The sequence below is a fragment of the Argentina silus genome (assembly GCF_951799395.1).
Source record: "Argentina silus genome assembly, chromosome: 2".
Classification (NCBI taxonomy): domain Eukaryota; kingdom Metazoa; phylum Chordata; class Actinopteri; order Argentiniformes; family Argentinidae; genus Argentina; species Argentina silus.
The window spans coordinates 668,383-692,961 of NC_139656.1; the positions used below are offsets into that span (position 1 = coordinate 668,383).

Here is a 24,579-nt window from a genome sequence, read left to right on the forward strand (position 1 = left end):
TCAGAGAGGTCATTAGTAAAATCTAATGGGCTGTGGAAAGCAGAGTGTACCACTGGGCTTTTATTCACTGAGAAGCTCAATGCAAGGAAGTCACTGTGACATTAGCACAGGAAGTAGAGATGACTGGATCAGGCCTATTGGGACTAGGGAGCATCCTTCTCTGGGAGGCCAAATGCCCCAACCCCCCCACCCCCATCCACCCCCCTCCTCTTCACACTACTCAGAGGACACTGTTTATTCAACTGGGAGAAAACTCCTACAGCCAGTAATTCACAGCATACACATCAAATTATAAAACACATAAGTTATTTAAAACACATAAGTTATTTAAAACAATGGTTAACGTGTTAGCCTATTCTGTATGGGTCCTCAAATACTGGATCCGAAATTTAAAAGTGTCTCAAATAATCGCATAATTGTCATCGTGCATAATTTTGGAACATGTTTTCGAACAACATTGTAGAGTTTCTTTTTTTTTTGGTCAGAAAGAAACAAGCTGAGCAACCACAAGCACATTCAAACGCGTCTCCTTTAAATGAAGCGCTATTGCACAGAAGATCACAGACTACCCACGCTGCCGCGCTAGGGGGTCTGTCTATCTCTGCTCATTTGTGATGGAGAGAGAACACGCTAAAGTAGCACACATTGGTGGAAATTATTCATATTTTTCAAACGTAAATTAGTTGAATGCCAAAAGGGAGCTATCTCCAAGCAATACAACAGTGCCGATAAGGTAAGCGCATTGACAAATTAATTTCAATACAGAGCGTAGTTAATTAGTCACATAATGAATGCAGTCGTTATTGTATCCGAGCAATTTTGTTATGATTCCGTTTCCCCTCCAATCCAGCGATGAATGCAATATGTTTGTGCTTTAGCTTTTGAAGTGGCGCTCAGACATAATGTTCTCGCTTGGATTATAATTGATTCATAATTCCATAAACCTTTTCTGAGGACTCAATTGTGGCGCAAATACCGGTAACAATAACACTAATAATAAAGCAATATCGGCTATGTAGACTAAACTTAATATGAAGTTATGTTTGATTAGCTCTGATTACTCCCATGCGTGTCCCTCACATTGTTTTCATTTGGTGATTGATAGTTTATGTCAGGACTTGAAGGAAATGGTTTTCAATTCATTACAATCGTGGAGTTGCCAATTGGCACGCAGATGAATACCAAAACTGTACTATGAGAAGGGGTGCCAATGCAAGAGTTTGACCTGACTTGGTGTAGTGTAATGGTATGGCCTCTGCCAAAAGGTCTGCATGTTTATGGCGCAAGAGAGTGCAGTTTAGTTAGGCTACTCTGCAGGATGGCTGGTTCATTCCCTCTCCATTACCACAGTCTGGTGTGGGATGGACAGATTGCCCCTCCTTCATAGCACCAATTGTTTTTCTTGTCTCCATTCTGGTAGACACAAAGATTTCTGAGTCATGATGATAGAAGAGACTGTTTTACCATAACATCGTTTATCTTTTTTTGTTGTATTATGCATGAGAATTTCATCTTCTTGTCGATACATGTCTGGTATGCCTTGCCATTGATGTTGGAGAGAGCCTGGCATCTTTGATCTGTAGTGTGTGTTGGTACATTCAAAGTTCTGTTCAGAAATGTGATTTATGGATGTGACTCAAAGCAGAATATCTTGACATATATCTATTCATTGTCCTTTGATGATCAAATGCTGTTAACCCATGTTTATGATTGTGTGTGAGTTTGAGTTTGCCTGTACAGTACAATTACACGTATGTGCGTGTGTGTGTGTGTTTCTGTGTGTTCACGCATTTGTGTGGGTGTGTATGTGCGTGTGTTTGGCCAGCTGCTTTTGTGTGTGTGGGAGGAGTGGTGTCAGAGGTCTGAGCCACTTACAGTTACTTCCTGTCTCTACATAACATTGTGTAAGAGAGGGGTCACTGGTCAGGACTGATCATGTTTCTGCTCTCAGCACACACACACACACACACACACACACACACACACACACACACACACCTACTGTGCTGCAGGCATGAAAATGTACTGCTCTATAGGATCGATTCAATCTCCACAACCTGACAGTGTACAGGAAATGATTGACTAGCATATAAATGATTGGCTAGCATGTAAATGACTGCCTGTTATCCTGAACAGTTAACCCCCAGTTCTGTTTTAAATATGACTAACATTTAACCTCACTGCAGTGCCAATGGTGGAATTTTCACTGGAAATATGACAGAAAGCACTGTATAGTCCTGGAAATGTGCAGGCAATTTAAGGGTAAAAGTCAGCCCTGCCAAATTGGACTTGACCTGTAGAGCATGTCTACTCTCTGCAATGCTGAGAGGCCCTTTGGTTCTGTCCGCACTAAGTAAAGAACTCATTGAGGCATGTGTTTGCCCCCCCCCCCCTCATCCTCTCTCTCTTTCTCTCAAGGTTGGCACAACGTTCATTAAATGATGAGATATGTCGGATGCGATGTGCTTAATTTGTGAAAAGATGACTCAATATTTCCCCTCACATTTTGCACATTAGCAATAAAAGGCAGAATTGTAATGGAGTTATTTATATATGCATTTGTATTTAGGGCAGTGTAGCCATACGTGTATGACTAGAGAAGGCATTCTCAATCCAAATTCATTACATCTCTTCTTACCACCATTGCCTGTTTGCCTGTTTTCCTGTTTCTGTTGTCATCTCAGAGTACCGTAGTTCCCCAAATACACATCTTTTAGGTTGCGAGATTTGATTGGACGATGAGTATTCTGGGTATTTGGAGTTTTGAAGTTGCTTGCTATCGTAGATCCGGGGGGGTATGGGTGTGACTAAGAAGAGGTAGAATACATTCAGATTGAGAACACCTTCTCAGACACGTATGGATAGGCAATGTGAGGACCCAATACCCAGTTAAAATATATATATATATATATATATATATATATATGTGTGTGCATGCAAGAGAACTGCAGTTGTGATTGACTGTCCTATTTGTTTTCAGAGGTCCTATGTTCAGTAGCCTAAACGGTGGTATTTGTAACATGCCGACTTGACTCAGGCCAGAGAGAGGGTGTCTGGAATGTCCATTATGGTGTCTAGGGACTCATTGGCATTGGAGCTTTTTGGAGGGTTCTTTTGAGCTTTGGCTCTGGAGCGGAAATAACACCTGGTAAGAGAATCTGCTTCTGACATTTATCACTGGATGGAGATGTAGAGGTCATCTGATCTGATGTGCAACGCAGAAGTAAATAAAGTTAGTTTTTCAAACTGATATGGTAAAAAGCCAGCAACAGCACAACCCCCACTGCATTAACTAATGATTAAAATGAGATTGATTTCTGTCACAATTGTTGACAAGCAACATTCTAGTGTATTAGATGGTAGTGCAGGCTCCTCTCTTCTTGTCCTGAAAACAGAATAACTACCATTCTTAAGTCACCAGCAGTGTAAGCATTAGCGACTGAAAGTTTTTGTCCCAGAATTGTGCATTTGTGGCATCATCCCATTTCAAACCAGAATTAAAGAATCCACATCCTGGTTCTGTTTGTCTGGGCACTGTCACTAACCGCACTAATGTTTACCAAAAAAACAAAAGTCAATGGACCCAAAATGAACATGTTTGAAATGCCCAAACCATCTCAGTCATTTAAATTAAGTAATTGAGTCTTTTCAGAGAATTTGGGATGATTTGAGCATGTAATTTCAAACATGCTAATTTAGGGTCCATTGACTTCCATTGTATTTTTGGTTAAAAATGTTATTAGTTAGACAGTGCCCAGATAAACAGAACCAACAAGTGAATTTGAAGTATGTTCTTGTCCATAGACTCCTTTCAGTGTAAGGAACCAAATATGTGATTTTGTCATTTGGGTAAACTATCCCTTTAAGATGGAGAAATATCTGACCTACATATGAGGATCTGACAGCTGACCTTATGACGTTAAGCCTCTCACTCAGTCCAATGTGTCTATGGATGTCCATGCCAATCTGTCAAAATCAGACTAGTTTGATGATTTCAAACTCCTCAGTTGAATCCAACCATTTCCGTGATTTGAAACCCCTTTTGAGGATAGACAAGGACCATGTTTGAATACTTTAAAAATACATCCTCCCTTTCCCTGAAATAACCTCTGATAAGAGACAGTTGGATTGCTGAAAGTAGTAGTGTGGAATAATAAATAGGGGAGGAAAGTACTTTAGTATTTCTGCAGCCTACTTGAACATGGCTCTTGGTCTATGAGTGTATCATTTATGTGTGTTTTGTTGTGTTTTGTTATAGAATTTGTTATAGAATTTCCGAGTATGATAATATTGCACTTCCCTGTGTGATCTACAGATGATTAATCTTTGTGCAGGTGAAATCAGGTGATTAGATAATGTTTTTTGCATGCCCCATTTGAATTTCCTGGAGAGTGACACTGTGCTCATACATTATTCAAAAGAAGGATCCAGCTTAGGACGGATCAAACCCACTCATACCTCAGGCAACGCTTAATGACAGATTCACAATTTGACAATATGGCACACTCGCATACACACATGCTCTCTTGTTTACTCACTCACACACACACACACACACTCACACACACACACACACACACACACTCACTCACTCACTCACTCACTCACTCACTCACATACACACACACACATGCTCTCTTGTTTACTCACTCACACACACACACTCACTCACATACACACACACACACACACTCACTCACTCACTCACTCACTCACTCACTCACATACACACACATACATGCTCTCTTGTTTACTCGCGCGCACACACACACACACACACACACACACACACACCTGTCTCTGCACAGGGGCTTTGATGTTTCAGCTTATGAAGAGATGTGGGGAGTATACAATCTGCCAATGATAGAATGAAGCCCAATTTAGAAACGGAATGGTACTGAACTGGGTTGTGTAGAGTACTCACTAGCTGGTCTCCAGTAGGCTGTGTGTGTTGTAAGCATAGGTCATCTATCTATGACTTAATCCAATGTAAAAGGACTGCTTCACTTCATATTCAAAGTGGCATTTGTCCTTGAAAAACACTTGCATCTCCATCATGGTGAGTTTGCACAACGTCTATCCAATGCATTTTTATCTCTGATTTCTTATTTACTGGCAGGATGACAATGAAAGTGCCTGCATAGACATATCCTGCAGTAACAGTGGATTTGGGAGGGGTGGCGTGGAGGGAGGAGGGGTGGTGGGGGTTGTAATTTCCTATCCCTCGCATTGATGGGGCTGCTTCATTTTAATTTGTCACCGTTTCTTAAAATTGACCAACTGGTCATGACAGGCACATCCATTAAAATATAATTAGACAGAAATCTCCCTTAGTTCGGCATACATTTAAAAAAAAAAAAAAATCCAATCAGTTGTTCTGACGTTGATTCACTGTGAGGCGTGCAGCTGCCCAGTTTGATCGTCTAGCCCTTGGTCTGATAACATTAATTGGGCCCTTTTTTAATATTTCTGGATATCTTTATGATTAGCAGATATCTGTCTCTCTCTCCTGCTTGAGACCCTATTTCAAAGCCTAACCGTTCTCTGCTGCTGTAGGTGATAACAGTGTGAGATGGTGCCAGTAAAACCTCAGTTCTAATCATCTGAGACCTGTCACGTTTTGTAAGGTTATCTACGAAGCTGCAGACAGGAGGGCAAGCAAACAATTACTGACGTGGACCTCCCTCTTGACTGCCTGGACCACGAAGGTAATTTTCATTCGCAAGAATCAGTTAGCACATGCTAAGGTAACGTCAGGGTTAAGGAGTGATTTTCTCTGGCCTTCACCTCCTCTTGGGTTTCCTGTATATCTCTGGAAATCTTATTATTTTATTTTTTTTCCCCCTCAGTTCAAAGCATAATTAAACTGGAATGCTGCATATTTTTCTCCTCATTGTGAAGGAGCAGCGATGCGTGGGGCTGAACGGCCACTGGGGTTACAAGATAAGATGTACTGAACTTGCTGTTTGCTTCACTCAAAAATAGCAGCATCTCATTTCCAACAGACCTGTCCATTGAACACGATATCCTAACCAGGACTTATTGATGGACTTATTGATTGTCAAGTCTCTTGTGTCATGTTCCACTTCCACTTGAGACTGTAGGACCTACTGCACACAAAGTGTTCAAGTTTGATAAAGGTAATTGTGTATGTTAGATAGTATGTTATCTCAGGTAAGGACTTATTTAAGGTAATTGTCATGTTAAATAGTATGTTAGATAGTAGATACAAGTGTTAAATTGTAGATGCCTCTGCTCTCTTATGCTTGTGGTTAAGGGGTATGGTAAAAGAAAGTATTATTCACTGCAGCTACTGTACGAAAAGCAAATAATGTCTGTTTGGAAGGTACAGTGAGGAATGAGTTCTTCTTAACCAAGAAAAAAAAGGCAATAGCTTCAGCACACCAACCGTATAAATACATGCTGTCCATGTAGTCCAATATGTGTCTCACAGTTGTTTTGTTTTATTTTGTCTGTCCACAGCTCCCACTAGCCTGCCTCACTAATGAGGAACTGGACCAGGTTGGAGTGAGGAGGAGCTCCCTAGGGACCCTCTCTCTTTCTGTACTGTGCACAGGATAATTGGGAGTGTTTTTTATGCCAAGGTAGACCAGGCCTAACCCTAAGGAAGTCCAACTAACAGCCTCTGGTTTTGGAGGGGGGGGTTGTCGGATCTGCTGCCTGCTACTCTACCTACTTCAACCAAGTATTTACCTACACGATTAATCTACCTCAGACCACAGATCTCTACAGTATCCATCTGATTCTGAACCGTTGAGACAGGCTCTGGTCCGTATGGAGGGCAGCCCAGAGAAGCCCAGACCGCGAGCCCACTGCCCTAAACCCAGCGTCCTGTCCTCCTCCACGCTGTCCCTGGGCCAGTCACGCAGCACGGAGGACGTCTCTGGTGAGGGTCTCCCCGGCGCCACCTTCAGGAAGGGCTTCTCCCTGCGCAACGTCAGCCTTTGTGTGGTGGACGGGGTCCGGGACATGCTCCAGAGGAGCCGCGGAGCCTCCCCCGAGCCCCGCCAGAGGCTCAACGGGGAGGCAGGAGGCCGCTGGAGCCCCCGTCTGCTCCGACTGCCTCGGGGCCCCCGCTCCGCCTCTACCGTCAGGGCCCCCCCGGCCGAGGTGCAGAGGGAGGGGGCGCTACGCTACATGCTGGCCGACGACTGTCATTGTGTTGGTAGCAGCGCCCAGTGGCAGAAGTGTCGTCTGCTTCTGAGGAGGACAGGGGGAGGGGCCACAGAGGGGGAGGGCTTCCTGCTGGAGTTCTATGTGCCACCTAAGGTGAGATCCCATGTCACTTCCTGTGTCTTGAATAGATTTCGTTCCAAGTGAATTCCATATATGTGATGTTGGCTGTGTGCACACTTCCGTAAAAACATGTCGTTTTCGATAGTTGAGGAGGCCAGGTTCGCTAAGTATTATTATTTGTCACGTTTATCTAGCCCTTGGATTAATCAAATCAGTGCGAGGATCAAATCAGCAGCACAATGCTATGTCAAACCACAGTACGATAGAAGATCTCTCTCTGTACTCTCCAGTGCTTTCATATGTTTGTTTTTTCTGAGTCAGTCGTCTAAGCCCAAAGTGAGCGTGCCACTGTCTGCCATTGTGGAGGTGAGGACCACCATTCCCCTGGAGATGCCGGACAGAGACAACACCTTTGTTCTCAAGGTCAGTGCCTGATCTTTATACATGATCAGATATGGGGTCAGATACTGTCAAATACTTGAGCTGCACTCGATTTGTTTTGCTTGATACAAGGGAACCAATTGTCCCAGAAGGGGCATTTTATTTTTTGTGTCAAAGGTTTGCTATGAGGTTAAAGTAGAGATTGTCAGCTTTTATTTGGTATTTGTGTACATATTAGTTTCACCATTTAGAAATGACAACAGTTTTTATACATTATCCCCCTATTTCAGGGCGCCAAAAGTAATAGGACACTTGGCTTGACAGGTGTTTCTGTGAAGTCAGGTGTGTTCTGACACATCATTTGTGCAGGCATAAGAGGTGTCTGTCAACATAAGGACCCAAGAGGTGTCAATGAAAGTCAAGAAAGCCATTATTAGGCTTAAAAATCTGGAATATAGCCAAAACCTTAGGCTTGCCAAAATCCACAATTTGCAATATAATTTAACGAGTGGATGACTGGAGTTATCTTCAAAAAGGATGGTCAGGTTACAGTTTGCTAAAAAATGACCTAAAAAGCCTGCAGAGGTCTGGAAAAAGGTCTTGTGGACAGATAAGATTAATATATTTCATCTTATCTGAATTATCATGTACTAGAGTAATTGCAAGTGGAAAGATTGGAGTGTTACGTTTTGGGCATGTATAGCTGCCACTAGAAACTTGTCTTAATTAATAACTGCTGACTGTTGGCAGCAGAATATATTCAGAAGTTTACAGAAACATCTTGTCTGCTTGAGTACAAGCAAATGCCTCCAAATTCATTGGATGGCTCTTCAGCATACGGTAACATAATGACCCAAAACATACTGCCATAGCAACTAGAGAGTTTTTCAGGGCCAAAATGTGGAGAGTTCTTGACTGGTCAATCTTCAGATTTAAATCCAAGTTAACATGCATTTCATTTCCTGATTAAAAGTTTTTAGGCAAAAATACCTAAACACAAACAACAAATGAAGATGGCTGCAGTTCAGGCCTGGCAGAGCATCACCAGAGAAGACACCCAGCGTCTGGTGCGGTCAATGGGTCGCAGACATCAGGCAGTTAAGGATTCTCGACCAAATACTAAACATGAGTGTTTCAACATTATATCAATCAGTCCTATTACTTTTGGTGCAAAATAGGGAAATAGGGGGACTATGTATAAAAAAAGTGTTTTCACTGTAAATGGTGAAATCAATGTTTTTTAGTGATAGTAATTGTTTGATTTTAAAATCCAAACTTTTGAAGAGCCAAAACAAGAAACAGATCATCACAGTCCAATTACTTATGCAGGGCACTGTAATCTACAACGCAGTGAAGTGTCTATTCATTTCACTCTGTACTGTGTGACTCATTGGGCCTCATGCAGGAAGTGATATACGTACAAATGTCCTCTTATTTTTGTTCGTACCCACGATTTGTTCTTATTTCGTTAGTACCCATTGATTTCTGGGATTCACCAATGTTTTCTTATCTTTGCTCTTCTTTTCGGTAAGAGAACATTTTACGAATGGTCGAGAGCACTCTTACCAAGATAAGAAAAAAACATATTGTTTTCACAGTCCACAAATTGTTTGTCCAACGCAAGGAAACATACGTTTTACATTTGAGGAACATAAAAAAAAACGCATGAATATCATATAATCAAATTTAGATTATCATATGTTTTAGAGTAATTATAATGATTGGATTATTAAATTTGTGGGCTAAAGAAATACTATTGGTCCATTGATCCCAATTCAGACTATAAAAACCCTTGGATGATATTGCGTGCGTTCAGCTTCTGAATAGCTTACATACTGCTCTTAGATGCTTTGGCCATCCCGGCCTTACGCAGAGAACGTGTTTTTAGAGATCACACAAATCTATTTGATGAGAATGGCTGCTAAGCCGTTTCAGATTGCCAAGAGCACTGCTTTTAGATTTGTGCAATACTCTGGAGCCTCAACTTAGGTGAAACACACAAGACTTCTAGAGACTTTTAAATAGGCAAGACTTCTCTTATTTTTTCTCTTAATAGAAAATTAAGAGAAAATCTAAGAGACATTGAAGAGAATGTTGCTGCATGAGGTCCATTGTGCTGTACTCTTCTCATACAAGAAGAAGTAGGCTTCAGAGGGTGTTGTAGAGGATGTTGTGGGTAGTGAATGCTAAAAATATGGAGGCGCGAGAGAGGATATTATTAGGGTGATTGACAAACGTACAGATGTGGAGAATAAAATAGTCTGATGTTGCACTGTTGATGGTTTCCACTGTAAACCACAGACAAGTTTGTCACCCCATCATCTTTGTACTCTAGGTGAAAATAAGTTTCTTATATGGTCTCTGATATATTATATATATATATATATATATATAAAATGTATTGACGTCTCTGATACGTCAATACATTTTTACTGCGTTATTAATTATTTTAGGTTCATAGATACATTTAGTACTGGATGCTTCAAAGCGACTTGATTTTTTGTTGTTATTCAGTGAACCTCTCACCTCAATGCACCTCTGATACTTAACTTAGTCAATTGGTGGCCTACAGCATGAACTATGTGAGTCCATCATACGTTTTGAGTATTTGTGCCTTTGTATCTATAACCATTTCTTACTTGTGACAACAGTGCCGTGCATATTGTGGTATCACAATGTCCTGCCCATAGGTCAATGCTTTTTTTAAAGGTTATATTTTGTGGTACACTCTCTGATTTTTCTGTTTTATTGGATAGAGGTAGTGGAGAAAGGATATGTCAGCAGGGTGTGAGCCGGATTCGACATGTGCATATGTGTGCACTGTAGGCTGTGGTGCTAGACCACTGGACCACCCCAGACCACTTGTATCCTTTTGTTTAATTTCATGCTTGTGCCAAAGGTGGAGAATGGAGAGGAATACATCCTGGAGACTTTGGACTCTCTTCAGAAGCACTCGTGGGTGGCTGACATTCAGGACTGCATTGACCCTGGGTAAAGGATACATTGCTTTTTCTTATCATTTGTTATCAGATAAGAGCAAATGAGAGAGAAAGACACTTGAGACTATTTGGATACATCAATAGAGAACAGAATCGCCCAAACAAGTTTGTGTGTGTGTGTGTGTGTGTGTGTGTGTGTGTGTGTGTGTGTGTGTGTGTGTGTGTGTGTGTGTGAGAGAGTGTGAGTGACGGGGACACTGTTATATAAATATACTGAAGGTGTGCATCAACTTGTATATCTTTTTGTGATCTCCTCTTCTTCATTTGCATTGATGTGAACTTGACAGGCAAAAATCGAATTCCCAGATCAGTGCGGATACCTAGAGCAGGATAGAGGAAGAATAGTTCAGACTATTGAGAGACACCCAAACCAGGTTAATCTCTGACCTTGTCAATACTGTGTTTGTGTTTGTGTGACAGGGACAGTGGAGATGACATTGAGCTGGCATCGTGTCCCCACGGCCAGCTCCCCTCTGTGTCCACCTGTAGCTGTGAGCTCACGTCTCAAAGTGAGTCCCTTACCTCTTCAAACCTGATTACCTTCTCTTTTTTCCCTCAAGGCCCAAAACTTTTTTTTTCTTTTCAAGTCAATTCCGGAAATAACTTTAATTTCAAGATCTTACCATGAACTAAATCTGATAGGAGTATAATTTTGTATTTCTTAGTTTCATTCCTGAATTAAAACTAGAAAATAAATTCTACTTAAGCATTGGGGGATCTATAGATGATGCATGTGTCTGACTGCATCCGGAATGTACTACAGTGGTAATGGACTTCACCCTCTGTTCTCTTTGTGTCCCCACAGGCGTACACAGGACCCCTCAGCACCGCGCCGGCCCATGTGGATCCTCTGGGTCCCGCTGTCGGACCCTGGCCTCCCCTGTTCACCCGGCACACGTCCCCCTAGAGCACTTCCTCCAATCGCTGGAGACCAACAGGCCAGGTAACGGAACGCTCTCTGCATCAGCGCAACCATCTGTTGTGGTTCTAAGACGCCAAAGAGTTTCCAAGAGTGGAATAATCAGAGGAAAATGTACTGCAAATCCTAGACATCTGACACTGTTTTCTGCTGTAGTACTTTCTGTAGAGAATCAGGTAAGCTGTTCAAAAAAGGCAAACCCCCAAACTCAACTCCTGGTGCTGGACTCCTGGAAGATAACTCAAAAAGGGAAATGGGACCCAACACAGATTACAGACATTTCAGAGGAGATTAGGCAAGCTAGTTTGTTGAGGTTCACATGAACGCAAATGATGAGAAATAATGTGAAGGGACTTGAGGATTCTAGCACCCAATGGCTTGTTCCCTTAAGGAATACAATTGGTGGTATAGGTGATGGGTTGAAGGTGTCTAAGAGGTTGTGCTCTTTCTTTAATTTGAAGGGGAAGGAACGGCCCTCCCCGAGACGGACACCTCTCTGACCTGTTACCCATGGTTCCACGGTACGCTGTCGCGGGTACGCGCCGCGCAGCAGGTGTTGGTGGGTGGAGCCCGGAGCCACGGGCTCTTTGTGATTCGCCAGAGTGAGACACGACCAGGAGAATACGTCCTCACCTTCAACTTCCAGGGCAAAGCCAAGGTATGCTTAGAGACGAATGATGAATACTGTAGAAAGACAACAACAACAACAAAAACATACAAACAAAGCACACCAGCACTGTGGTTCTCCCATTCCTCATTACCAATATTCTACATAGTCTGAATACAGATAGTCACTAACCCTGGTCGTGGAAAGATGAATCCCAAAAGATTTATAAAGCCTGTGACTCATCTTGTTTGTCAGTTGACTCAGGCACGCTATGATAAAAGCCTCCATACACAATAGCTCTCCTGGACCAGAGTGGATGGCCGCTGCTTCACCCCCTGGTCCAGCCATGTTAACAAGAAAGCCTGGTCCCCAACCAGACAGTGTCTTTATCCCATTGTCCTGCTGCCCCATTCAGTCAGTGCTGCCCTCTCTGTCGTGGTGGGTACAACATTTGGCAGGCCACCAGATATGTGCTGGCAAGTTTGTTGGGGGGGGTTCCTGCCTCTGTCTCCATCAGGGTTTGTCATACCCCCACACACATTAACCCATATGCTTTCTCTGTTGAGTCACAGCCCACAGGGCCTTTCTATGTAAAAAACAATGATACCTAGTAAATCCCCTTTACTTTACAATTATTTCACTTTACGCTTTACTTGCAGTAGCTACACCTGAATGCAAAATAATGAGAACAGTAGGAAGACTAAAGGTAGAAATCGGAGGAGGGGCTCATTGTTTACTCATTCCATTCCATGCATTACAATGAGTCCTCGTCCTCTGATTTCTACCTCTACCAGCCTCCTCTGACCTGTATCATATGTGTGTATTGTGTTTCCCTGTGGTGCAGCACCTGCGTCTGTCTGTGGACTCCCGGGGCCAGTGTCATGTTCACCACCTGTGGTTCCAGAGCGTTCCAGACATGCTTCAGCACTTCCACTGCTACCCCATCCCCCTGGAGTCCCGCGGCACGGCCCACATCACCCTGCGCTGCTACGTCCAGACACAGACCCAGCGCAGCCACCCAGGTACAACACAGGCACTAGCAGTAGTGTGCCTCAATCTGACTTAGTTATGGAGCACTGTGTACCTCTAGGTTGTTTTGTAAAAGTGAACTATACAATTAATGTTAGTTTACTAAAATCACCTGTCTCACAATAGTTGACCCATACCTGACCTCGCATCCTAGATTTGACATAAGATGTTTGTTTACTCCAGATTTTTAGCTGCATGAAAGGGTTATCCAGGTTTTCAAAGTCTGTATTCAAGCAGCACCTCTGCTAACAAAGGAGTCTTTTAGGATAAACTTTAAAAACCACTGACTCACCTTGTAATCACCTTGACAAGCGTAAGGAAGAGAGGATCAGGGTGGAGAGGAGAGGGGGCACTTTGTTTTCCTAATCCCCAGTTCTCTCTCGTCCTTCTCCTTCGGGTTTTCCTCCTTTCCTCAGAGCCCTCTTCTCTCTGCTGCTCCTATTGTCTCTACTGGTCTCACTCCACTGTGTAACCCCTCTTAATACCCACCTCTTTCATCCTGAATGTATTTGGTCATCCCTCTCTTTTGATTTCAACTGAAATATCCTCAAAGCTTTTCCAAGGGCTTAGGAAAGGCAATTAGCTTTTTCCCACAACTAAAGGGTACTAAGTAGACACTAAGTAGACAAAAGAAATATACAAAGGCACATGACGAATTGCAACTGCAATGACTTGATTCTGCTCTGCATAGTCAATAACTTAGTTCTAAGCAAGATCGATGATGATGTGTTTTTTATTTTTTTAACTCTTTCAAATCTCTTGGGGTTCCTTTGCAGAGCTCAGCGTGTCTCGCCTGCCTGCCCCCATCCGAGAGCCTGCCTGTCGGAATGGCCTCCACCAATCAGCACAAGTCTTCCCTGGTGCGTTGCAGCCGGTTGGCCCGTCTGTAGATTCTCCTGTTCCACTGGGCTCCCCTGCTCTACCCCGGGGCTCTCCCTTCCCCAGGTTGGAGAGCGGAGGTGGTGGTGGTGGAGGAGGAGGTCTAAGGAGTCGCAGTGGCAGCACCGAGCACTTGCTGGCGCCCTCTGGTGGCTCTCTAGATGAACAGCAGGAGAGTGATGGGACGCAGAGGACAAGAGCTGTTGAGAACCAGTATTCTCTCTACTGACACACAGGATGTCATACTATCTATCAGACATGATCAGGACAGTGGAGGCTGGTGGAGGTAGACATCGGAGGACAGGCTCATTTTAATGCATGGTACAGAATAGGGAATGGTTTTGATACCACTCCTCATTCCGTTCCATGCATTCCAATTAGCCTGTCCTCCGATTTCTGCCTCCTCTGTATCAGGACCATCACATCTGTTGGAGTTTTCCAAATGTGTGCCATAGTATGGTGGACCCAGGTAGTGACTTGGGATTTTGTGGTGGTTTTGAAACACATATGTTGCCTCCCCCCTCCCTTCTTTCCCCCTTCCTCCCCCCAATGTAACCTCTGACTAGACTTGAACTGAATCCGCTCTGTGAGGAAGTGGATCTAGTGTTAAGGGATTATAGAGCCAAGAAGTGAGAAAGGGACATGAGGAAAGGAGAAATGATCTGACACTGAACTCGATGGAACCTTTCTACTCAACCACTTCCATTTCAACTGAGTCCTACCGCTCCAATTTAAGAGAGAAATCCTCTGTCAGCCCCCTTTGACCAGGTGACCCAATGCCATGACTGTGCATTACTTTGTTTGGATAACAGTTGAAAATCCCTCTGGTCTGTAAATATTTCAATTAAGCTAGCAGTTTGGTTTGTCTGCCACCCGAGCAGGGAAGACACACTTTCAATAAAGACATTCCCATTCAAATGTCACTCCATCTATTATTATGACACACAAATGTAAATTGAATCAAATGTTCTTTGTGAAATATATATACACATATATATAAAATGAGAGCTATATATCTATATTAGGAACACTATACTAATACTGGGTAGGGCCTCCCTTTGCTCTCAAAACAGCCTCAATTCTTTGTGGCATTATTTCACAATATGTTAAAACATTCCTTTGAGATTCTGGTCCATGATTGCATCACTCAATTCCTGCAGATTTTTCAGGTGCACTTTCAAGCTGTGAATCTCCCGTTCTACCACATCCCAAAGGTGTTCTATTGGATTTAGATCCAGTGACTGGGAAGGCCACTGAAGTTCATGAAACCAGTTTGAGACGACTTTTGCTTTGTGACATGGTGTGGCTGGAAGTAGCCATTAGAAGATGGGTAAATTGTGGCCAAGGGATGCACGTGGTGAGCAACAATACTCAAATAGGCTGTGGCATTCAAGCGATGATTGATTGGTATTAACAGGCCCAAGGTGAACAAAAAAATACATTCCCCACACCATTACACCACCTCCAACAGCTTGGACTGTTGATACAAGGCAGGTTGGCTCCGTGGATTCATGTTGGTGCCAAATTCTGACCCTACCATCTGTGTGCCTCAGCCTGGTCTGATGAATCTCGATTTCTGCTATGTTTTTCGAGTCTTCAACTGTCCAGTTTTGGTGAGCCTGTGCCCACTGCAGCATCAGCTTTCTGTTCTTGGCTGACAAGTGGAACCTGACGTGGCCTTCTGCTGTTGTAGCCCATCCGCCTCAAGGTTTAACGCGTTGTGCATTCTGAGATGCTTTTCTGCTCACCACAATTGTACAGAGTGGTTATCTGAGTTACCATAGCCTTTCTGTCAGCTCAAACCAGTCTGGCCATTCTCTGTTGACCTCTCTCATCAACAAGAACTGCTGCTCACTGGATGTTTTTTTTTATTGTACCATTAAAACTCTAGACTGTTGTGCGTGAAAATCCCAGGAGATCAGCAGTTTTAGAAATACTCAAACCAGCCCGTCTGGCACCAACAATCAAGCCACGGTCAAAATCATTGAGATCACATTTTTTCCCCATTCTGATGGTTGATGTGAACATTCCCTGAAGCTGCTGGTCCTTATCTGCAGGATTTTATGATTGCGCTGCTGCCACACGATTGGCTGATTAGATAATTGCATGAATGAGGTGTACAGGTGTTCCTAATAAAGTGTTTGGTGAGTGTGTGTGTGTATGTGTATATATATATCTATAGTTATAGCTATGTAAATACTGGCTTAAATATCTCCATCTACTTCATAAATTAATTCATGTACTTCTATGATGGCAATATTGCCGCATGACTATTGGATCAATGCCTACTTGGAAGTCGATATTAATGTAGAAGGGCTTGTCTGAAGCATGTGTGTGACAATTTCTCTGGCTGCAGGGAAAAGTTAATGCATTTAAAGTTAATTGTATAAAATATAATACAATATATTATAAAGATGTGAATTATACAACTGTCAGACTTCAGTTAAATCACTGAAGCCTGCGTTATGCATCCTTTTATTGGTGCAATATGACGCTAGAATTGCATATTTATGATACGTTTGTCAAAACAGCTGCGATGTAAATACTTATGTAATTGGAAAAAAGATAGGTGACCCCCCCCCCCCAGAAGTCACAGTGTAATTCAGACACTGGTGGTAAACTTAACGATTAGTTGTGTCAATGCTGATGCATGCAAAATAAAGAGCAAAATATCATTAATTTCATGAAGTGCTACAAGCACTCCTCATAAATACTTTATTTCTCTTAAATACATGAAACATTTTGAGGCAGGACCTGACAGCCTTATGTTCTTCTATTCAATATCATAAAGGCACGTTTCTCAACTCCAACTGTACACAATGTTCTCTCTCCCTCATACAGAGTTATCAACTGTTCTATCAAGTCTACTGCAGGAGTCTTGTCCAGAATACCCAACCAATGGACATGCTCCTATTAAAAGTAAAGCAGAAGCAACCCAACTACTTCAAATTGCTGTGTTTTTGTTGTGCCAAAGACTGACCCTAACTCCAAAACATTAAACAATGTCAAACAAGGATTTAGACCCTTGGTGAGATCAAAAGCCACATGGAAGTTGGGGTATGTAAATTGGTGTAGTTCTCTGTAATTCTTGCAGAATTCAATCCACCTCATACCTGTGGCACGGAGTGTGTTAACAATACTACTTCATAGGTTTCATGCTGAGGTATTGCTATGGAAGGATGACATCTGAAAAAGCAAGGACTGGACAAGTAAAGGTCTGCAACTTTAATCTGTATGTTAGCTTCACTGCTACACCCATCTAATCTCCTGACCATTTGCATTTTAACAGTATAAAGTCCACTTTTCTGTTGAACTATAAACAAGTCATTAGTACTGTAGGGCAGAGCATGGTGCTAGCAACGATAAGGTTGTGGGTTCGATACCCACTGGGACCTAAGAAATGGGTGTCACTGTCCTGTAAGTCTCTTTGGATAAAAGTGTCTGCGAAATTACATATAATAACAATGTTGTGGTAAGCTCAACCTAATGCATCACTTGTGAGTCAGCACCATAGATTTATGATCAGCACCCGTTATCATTAACCCTTCACCTCTAACGTCTTCGGTAAAGCAGCTTTCATAAACACAGCAAAAAAAGGGACCATACAAGACAATCATCCATTCAAACTTTCCCCATGTGCATAATCAATATCCTCATGTCTGTGCAGTGTCATTGTGCCATCCAGATTAATCCCCTGCCCCTCTCAAACTTAACAGAATGACCACTGTCATGGCCACCAGCAGCCCCACCATCGCCTCCTTCATCCTCCCCAGCTCCTTGTCTTTGATTCCCGCCTCTTTCTTCCTCAGCATCTCCTCTTTCCTGGTCCGCAGCTCCATCTCCCTCTGGAGCTGCCCACCGTAGTGGGACTTGATGAATTGGTCGAAGTCGAAGACGTTCTTGCTGTCCATGCCCGCCATGGGGGAGTGTCGGGCCCTCGTTGGCTGAGCGGTCGAGCTACTAGCAGCCTCCTTAGCCGACGGTCGACTGGCTCCCGTCAGGTCTCCATGACTCAGAATGCCTCGGTCGTATTTCTTCCTCAGCGCCTTGTTTCCCAGCACGTTGTATGCCTCGCTGATGTCTGAGAAGCGGCTCGTAGCCTCCTCGGTCCCCGCGTTCTTGTCGGGGTGATAGACGAACGACTGCTTGTAGTACGCGGTCTTTATCTGGGCGTGCGTGGCACTAGGAGACACCTCAAGAATATCATAATATCCTGTTTTGCTTTTGTACAGGGGCTCATGTGTGTTGCTATTGCCACCGTAGGCCCTTGTGGACGACAAGTGCTTATGACTCTGCCGCAAACGACCCATCAAGCTCGGCTGTCTGTTGGCAAACCTCACCGTGCAGAGTGTCCTTCTCTGCTCGCGTCTTCGAAGCCAGTCATATGTCGTACCGGTGGTAGGCATGACACCGGTTCTTCTCCAGCTGGAGGCACCAGCTATAACGTGGACTCGGGCGTCGGCCAGGTGTGGTGCCCCCACGTAAAACCACCTCATACCGCGTCCATCACACAGCGTTGTATCACCACGGTTTGATAAGGTATTCTTGCATGTGAGGCCAATCTTTATTTCATCTTCACGACACTGTATTGCGAGTTCATTAACACTGTCCGCCAACTTGCTGCAGGACCTTGAGGTTTGAATTCCCAAACCCTCTTGAAGAATTCCGGGCGCCTGCGACGGTGTCGAGTTGTGCCCCCACCAGGCTGTTTCGTGGACATGTTGAGCTTCATTCGATCGGCTTTCCGTTTGTAGAACAACAGCCTGAATCGCGCTTTTACCTTGTTTGCTCTCGATACTTATTGGCGACTGATTATATGTCGTTTTCAAAATTCTGTAAGCTCCTTGACCAATTCTCAGTCTGACCTCCGCCATTTTTGCAGAGAGGTCTTCCGGCTATATACATCAACGGACCAATAAAATCGCTGTTTCTTGGAGAGTGTTGCTGAAGTGACCAATCACATGCGAGAATATCTTTTTTAGATATACCAGTGAGTTACATCACAGTAATGATGCATATTCTTCACTCAGAATAAACTATTTTAGTTACAGTATTTTACCATTTTTGAAAGCCCACCGAATTGAAATAACTTTTTATTTTATTATTCTATTTTCAAATGTATGTTCATTGATTTATGGGAGAATTTTGCGTAAAGTTTTCTTTGAGAAGAAGAACAGCTGTGAAAATGAAAAGAGAAAATGGCTAATGAAATATCTAATAATAAAAAAAAATTAAACAAGAACAGTGTAATTCCTACCCCTGATTGTGTGTGTGTGTGTGTGTGTGTGTGTGTGTGTGTGTGACATTTTGCAGAAAATAAAAATATGATAGGCCTAATCAAAGAGGATTTGGACCGCACTGTCCAGGTTCTGCAAACGGGCAGTGCCTTTCACTGCTATCGTGAAAACCCAAGAGGTCAATTTCACCATTTTACAGAGCAACGGACGATTGTAACGCCTAATAATTGATTTCATAATTAAGCTTATTCTGTCACCGCTGTTTATACTGCTTATGCTGTTTATACGGTTTATACTGTTCATACTGTTTATAATTTTTTTATTATTTCTATTTTATTTTAAAACTTATTGTTGCACTACTCTGTGGCACTGTCACTTTTGCATTTCACTGTATATTTGTATGCACGTGACAAATAAAGAATCTTGAATCTTGAATCTCTGCCAGGAGACTCAGGTCAAAAGTCTCTAGGCCTACTTATCACCAGCAGAGGTCGCTGTCGGTCAACAGAATGAATTGGACGCGTTACTTCAGGCGAATCAAAGGGCGGCACCGTGGTGCGCCTATTTGCTCATTCTATTATAAAATAAGTTGAACATTTATTTGTTATTTTTTACGAAGCCATGCTCCAACAAAGTATCGCTCTAAATGTACCTTTTTAGTTGATTTGACTCATCTAGCCCAATAAGATTGTGGACCTTTTATATTTTGATACATTTTTCCCGTCATTTGATCTGATTCTTTCTATGTTTGTGAGTTTAACGACTGTGTTCAATAGGAAAATTATACGAATACGAAACGAATCATATTTTCAACATGACAACTCAAATGTCAAACAAGGGAGAATCACGGCATCTTTTTGCATCTCGTGAGCGCGCTTTCGGTTGATCTACACCCATCGCGCGCACCCGCGCCTCTACTCGGAAAATACAACGAACACCCTGACTTGAGAGTCCGGAGATCAGGAGCATCTACCTGTAGCCTAAGGAGAAGGCGTTGTGGCAACTGGTGAAAAAGTGGTGTATTCACGATGAAGGACCGCACACACGAACTTAGGACGGTGAGTGATGTCTTTTTTTATTAGAATTGACCAGAAGACACCTCGAGCAAACGGTGGTTGGAGAAGGTCTAGTCAGAGATTTGGAGCTGTAGGTGCGCCTTTTGGGAGGCAGAGCAGTTGTCTAGTCAATCGAGAATGGAGTGCCCTCGGATGTGAGAGATTTGAGTCTTACAGGCTGTATCAATATGTTATGATGATATGTAGGGCTATATCATTAGACATTTATCGAAGTACAACTTGTTCCACATGAAAGGATTGGTCCATATGGAAGCGCAACGGGTGACCAAATATTGGCACCTGTTAGGTGCCACTTGCCTTGATTTGATTCACCTTTTCAGCCATCACCAGTACACAAACAGACTACAAGTTTGAGTAGCCTAAGCCTCGATACGTGTAGATGAATTTGGTCAACTTTTAGTTAAAATGATTCCGCAGCTTTTTATTTTGCTGCCTGTTCTGACAGATATAACGTATGTGAATGATCGCTTGTCGCTTAGCCTGATTGGGCTACGTGAAACATCTGAATAGCCGTATCACTGTTGTGTTGGTGTATACTGAGCTTTGAATGAAGCCATACTCCGCCTCTCCAGGTGTTACAGTAATATCTTATCATAATACACAGATGTGTTCGCTAGTTATGTGATCTGGAGTCTCAGTGAAGCCTTCCATCTTCCATGGGGGTCTATGATCATATTGTTTGTATTGTATTTATTGTTTAGTATTATTTTGTTGTGAAGCACTTTTGTCTATGTAAAAAGCGCTAATAAACTTGACTGAAGTATATTTCCCGAGGGGGTGCTGCCTAAAATGTTGTAAAGGGGGCTGCCCCCTCTTTCTACCCAGAGAAAATGTTGCATATTACCTGTTAAACACGCAATTCAGGTGACTTTGATAGGAGAATAACGTAGTAGCTAGTGAGAGTGAAAAACATTAAATGATCGGGTCTCAGGTAAATGACACTAGACCTACAGCTGATTCCCCCGAGTGCACCCGTTCGTACCCGATAAACAGCTCTGATCATGAGAGCGTTGCATATACACTCACCGGCCACTTTATTAGGTACACCTGTTCAACTGCTCTTTAACGCAAATATCTAATCAGCCAATCACATGGCATCAATGCATTTAGGCATGTAGACATGTTCAAGACGACCTGCTGAAGTTCAAACCGAGCATCAGAATGGGGAAGAAAGGTGATCCAAGTGACTTTGAACATGGCATGGTTGTTGGTGCGAAAAAAAGAGAAAATATCCAGTGAGCGGCAGTTCTCTGGGCGAAAATGCCTTGTTGATGCCAGAGGTCAGAGGAGAATGGCCAGACTGGTTCGAGATGATAGAAAGGCAACAGTAACTCAAATAACCACTCGTTCCAACCAAGGTATGCAGAAGACCATATCTGAACGCACAACACGTCGAACCTTGAAGCAGATGGGCTACAGCAGCAGAAGACCACACTGGGTGCCACTCCTGTCAGCTAAGAACAGGAAACTGAGGCTACAATTCGCACGGGCTCACCAAAATTTGACAATAGAAGATTGGAAAAACGTTGCCTGATCTGATGAGTCTCGATTTCTGCTGCGACAATCAGATGGTAGGGTCAGAATTTGGCGTAAGCAACATGAAAGCATGGATCCATCCTGCCTTGTATCAACGGTTCAGGCTGGTGGTGGTGGTGTAATGGTAATTTTCTTGGCACACTTTGGGTCCCTCAGTATCAATTGAGCATCGTTTAAACGCGACAGCCTACCTGAGTATTGTTGCTGACCATGTCCATCCCTTTATGACCACAGTGTACCCATCTTCTGATGGCTACTTCCAGCAGGATAACGCGCCATGTCACAAAGCTCACATCATCTCAAACTGGTTTCTTGAACATGACAATGAGTTCACTGTACTCCAATGGCCTCCACAGTCACCAGATCTCAATCCAATAGAGCACCTTTGGGATGTGGTGGAACGGGAGATTCGCATCATGGATTTGCACCCAACAAATCTGCAGCAACTGCGTGATGCTATCATGTCAATATGGACCAAAATCTCTGAGGAATGTTTCCTGCACCTTGTTGAATCTATGCCACAAAGAATTAAGGCAGTTCTGAAGGCAAAAGGGGGTCCAACCCGGTACTAGCAAGGTGTACCTAAAAAGTGGCCGGTGAGTATATTTGTCAGTATATCAATCCGAATTCATCCAAATCTGCACTACAATCTAGCAGGAGCCAGTCAATGCGCAGCACCACACATTTTGGCTATTTGACATGATTATGACAGTGAAAGAATATCTGCCCCCCTTTATGTACCCAGTGAAAATGTTGTCCATCACCTGTTCAATAAGCAATTCTGGTGACTTTTGACGGAAGAACAAGAGTGGTTAGTGCGAGTGAAACTCCTCCGTGCCTAGTCCTCAGAGGAGCTGCACCCCTCCTGCTTGCGGAGCCTCGTCCTCAGAGGAGCTGGTTGGTTTGGCCTCACTCACACGTGTTTCTTGACACTGCTACATGTCCCTTCTCATCTTATGTGTGAGCTAGATGTCATTTTCAATCACATTATCATCAGTTCCATTTGATCACCTGCCATTTCACAGTTGGCAGTGGCAGCAGCGCCAGCCCCCTCTGAGCTGTAGATGAGTGTGTTGGTGTTGCTGCAGATGGAGCTGGACTTAAATAGTGAGTCGGCAGAACGGCTGTCGTGAGGAGGCATGTTTTACCAAGCCAGCGAGGAGGGCTGGAGTGTGTGTGTGTGTGGTGTGGTGTGTGTGGTGTGTGTGGTGTGTGTGTGTGGTGTGGGGGTTTGCAGGTGTGTGTGTGTGTGTTGTGTTTGTGGCGTGGGGGTTCATGTGTGTGTGGGACTCATGTGATGGAGATAATGCGGTGTCAGTGTGGGCTGACAGCTATAATGAGAGTGGTGTAGCAGCATTCAGGCAGGATCTGTTGTCTCCCTTCCTGTTCCCTCCCACAGCCATGTGTAGGAGCAGGATGAGACAAGACAGTGATCATTCTCCCCCACCTCTTCACAGAGACAATTAGGTTCATCATCATCGCCCGTCCACCCTCTTACCAAAAGATGCCCCTCTGTTGGGTGAGTGTCGTGAGAGCAGTTTGTTTTTTCATGATACAAAGATCTCTGATTCAGTTTAATGGGTTAATAATAGAAAGCTAAGAAAGAAATGGTGCTAAATTATTTTGGGGGAGTAAGATTTATTCAGTTCATAATGCCAGAGTCATATGTTTTAGCAAATGTTAACTAGTGTAATATATACATTTGCTTTCCGATCTGCAGGATTTACTATGGCACCTGAAAGCCTTCCTGTCCAAATTGCATTTTGCTCCTATTACAGTAGCTGGATGTCTAAGGGATGATATAATTGCATCTTTCTTCCTCTGATCTCCTGCTTGCTCTCTAGCCGCAGGTCTTGATACTATTACAGCAGAGCCGCGATGTCTGCACGTGAGGCCAGCTGTGAGGTGGGCTTCTCACCAGCTAACTTTATTCTGCTACTTGCTGTTGCTATCCAATATCCAGATACCCCCAAATGTAGGGGGAAATGTGTGATGGATCAGTATACAGTGCCCTGTACAGTGTCCCATTACTTACGCAGGTGAAGCATTTGCATAGTCTCCCTATTTCATGGTACCCCAAAGTGATGGGACAGATTTATCAAATGTCCAAATTAAGCACTCATATTTAGTATTTGGAAGTCTGCGACTCATTGACCCCACCAGACGCTGGGTATATTCTTTGGTAATGCTCTGCCAGGCCTGTACTATTCAGTTGTTGTTTGTTTCAGGTATTTTTGCCAAAAAATCTTATCATCAGGAAATGAAATGCATGTTCAGTTGGATTTAAATCTGAAGATTGACTTGGCCAGTCAAGAACTCTCCACTTTTTGGCCCTGAAAAACTCCCTAGTTGCTTGACGAAGCACCATCCAATGAATCTGAAGGAATTTGCTTGTACTCGAGCAGACAAGATGTTTCTGTAATCTTCAGAATACATCCTGCTGCTGCTGTCAGCAGTAACATCATCAATTAAGACAAGGTAGAAAGTTCTAATGGCAACTATACATGCCCAAACCTAACACCCCCTGCACCATGTTTCACAGATGAGGTGGTATGCTGTAAATCTTAGGCAGATCCTTTTTTCTCTTCAAACTTTCCTCTTGCAATCACTCTGGTACATGATAATATTCATCTCATTTCTCCCCAAGACCTTTTTCCAG

The 24,579-nt window shown here is 43.2% G+C and overlaps 3 protein-coding genes across 3 annotated transcripts in view; 2 read left to right on the top strand and 1 right to left on the bottom strand.

Moving 5' to 3' along the window:
• The first annotated feature begins 648 nt into the window (after positions 1-648).
• Positions 649-15,092, top strand: LOC310816404 (SH2B adapter protein 2-like). The gene is made up of 9 exons (XM_083686584.1): positions 649-733; positions 6,484-7,290; positions 7,579-7,680; positions 10,538-10,629; positions 11,058-11,146; positions 11,443-11,580; positions 12,018-12,214; positions 13,008-13,185; positions 13,969-15,092. The coding sequence occupies exons 2-9, from the start codon at positions 6,796-6,798 to the stop codon at positions 14,298-14,300; spliced, it is 1,623 nt and encodes a 540-aa protein (XP_083542710.1). The 5' UTR covers positions 649-733; positions 6,484-6,795; the 3' UTR covers positions 14,301-15,092.
• Positions 15,093-16,759: 1,667 nt separating this feature from the next.
• dnajc30a (DnaJ (Hsp40) homolog, subfamily C, member 30a) lies at positions 16,760-18,985 on the bottom strand. Its single transcript, XM_083696573.1, has one exon. It carries the CDS (start codon positions 18,943-18,945, stop codon positions 17,758-17,760), a length of 1,188 nt encoding a protein of 395 aa, XP_083552699.1. The 5' UTR covers positions 18,946-18,985; the 3' UTR covers positions 16,760-17,757.
• Positions 18,986-20,265: 1,280 nt separating this feature from the next.
• The window catches only part of LOC310817699 (syntaxin-1A), a gene marked incomplete at its 3' end in the record, with an annotated part of 31,295 nt that continues 26,981 nt past the window's right edge, over positions 20,266-24,579 (top strand). Inside the window, exon 1 of the mRNA XM_083688371.1 lies at positions 20,266-20,366. Coding sequence (XP_083544497.1) covers positions 20,337-20,366 — 30 coding nt within the window. The 5' untranslated portion in view covers positions 20,266-20,336. The remainder of the gene's footprint in view (positions 20,367-24,579) is intronic.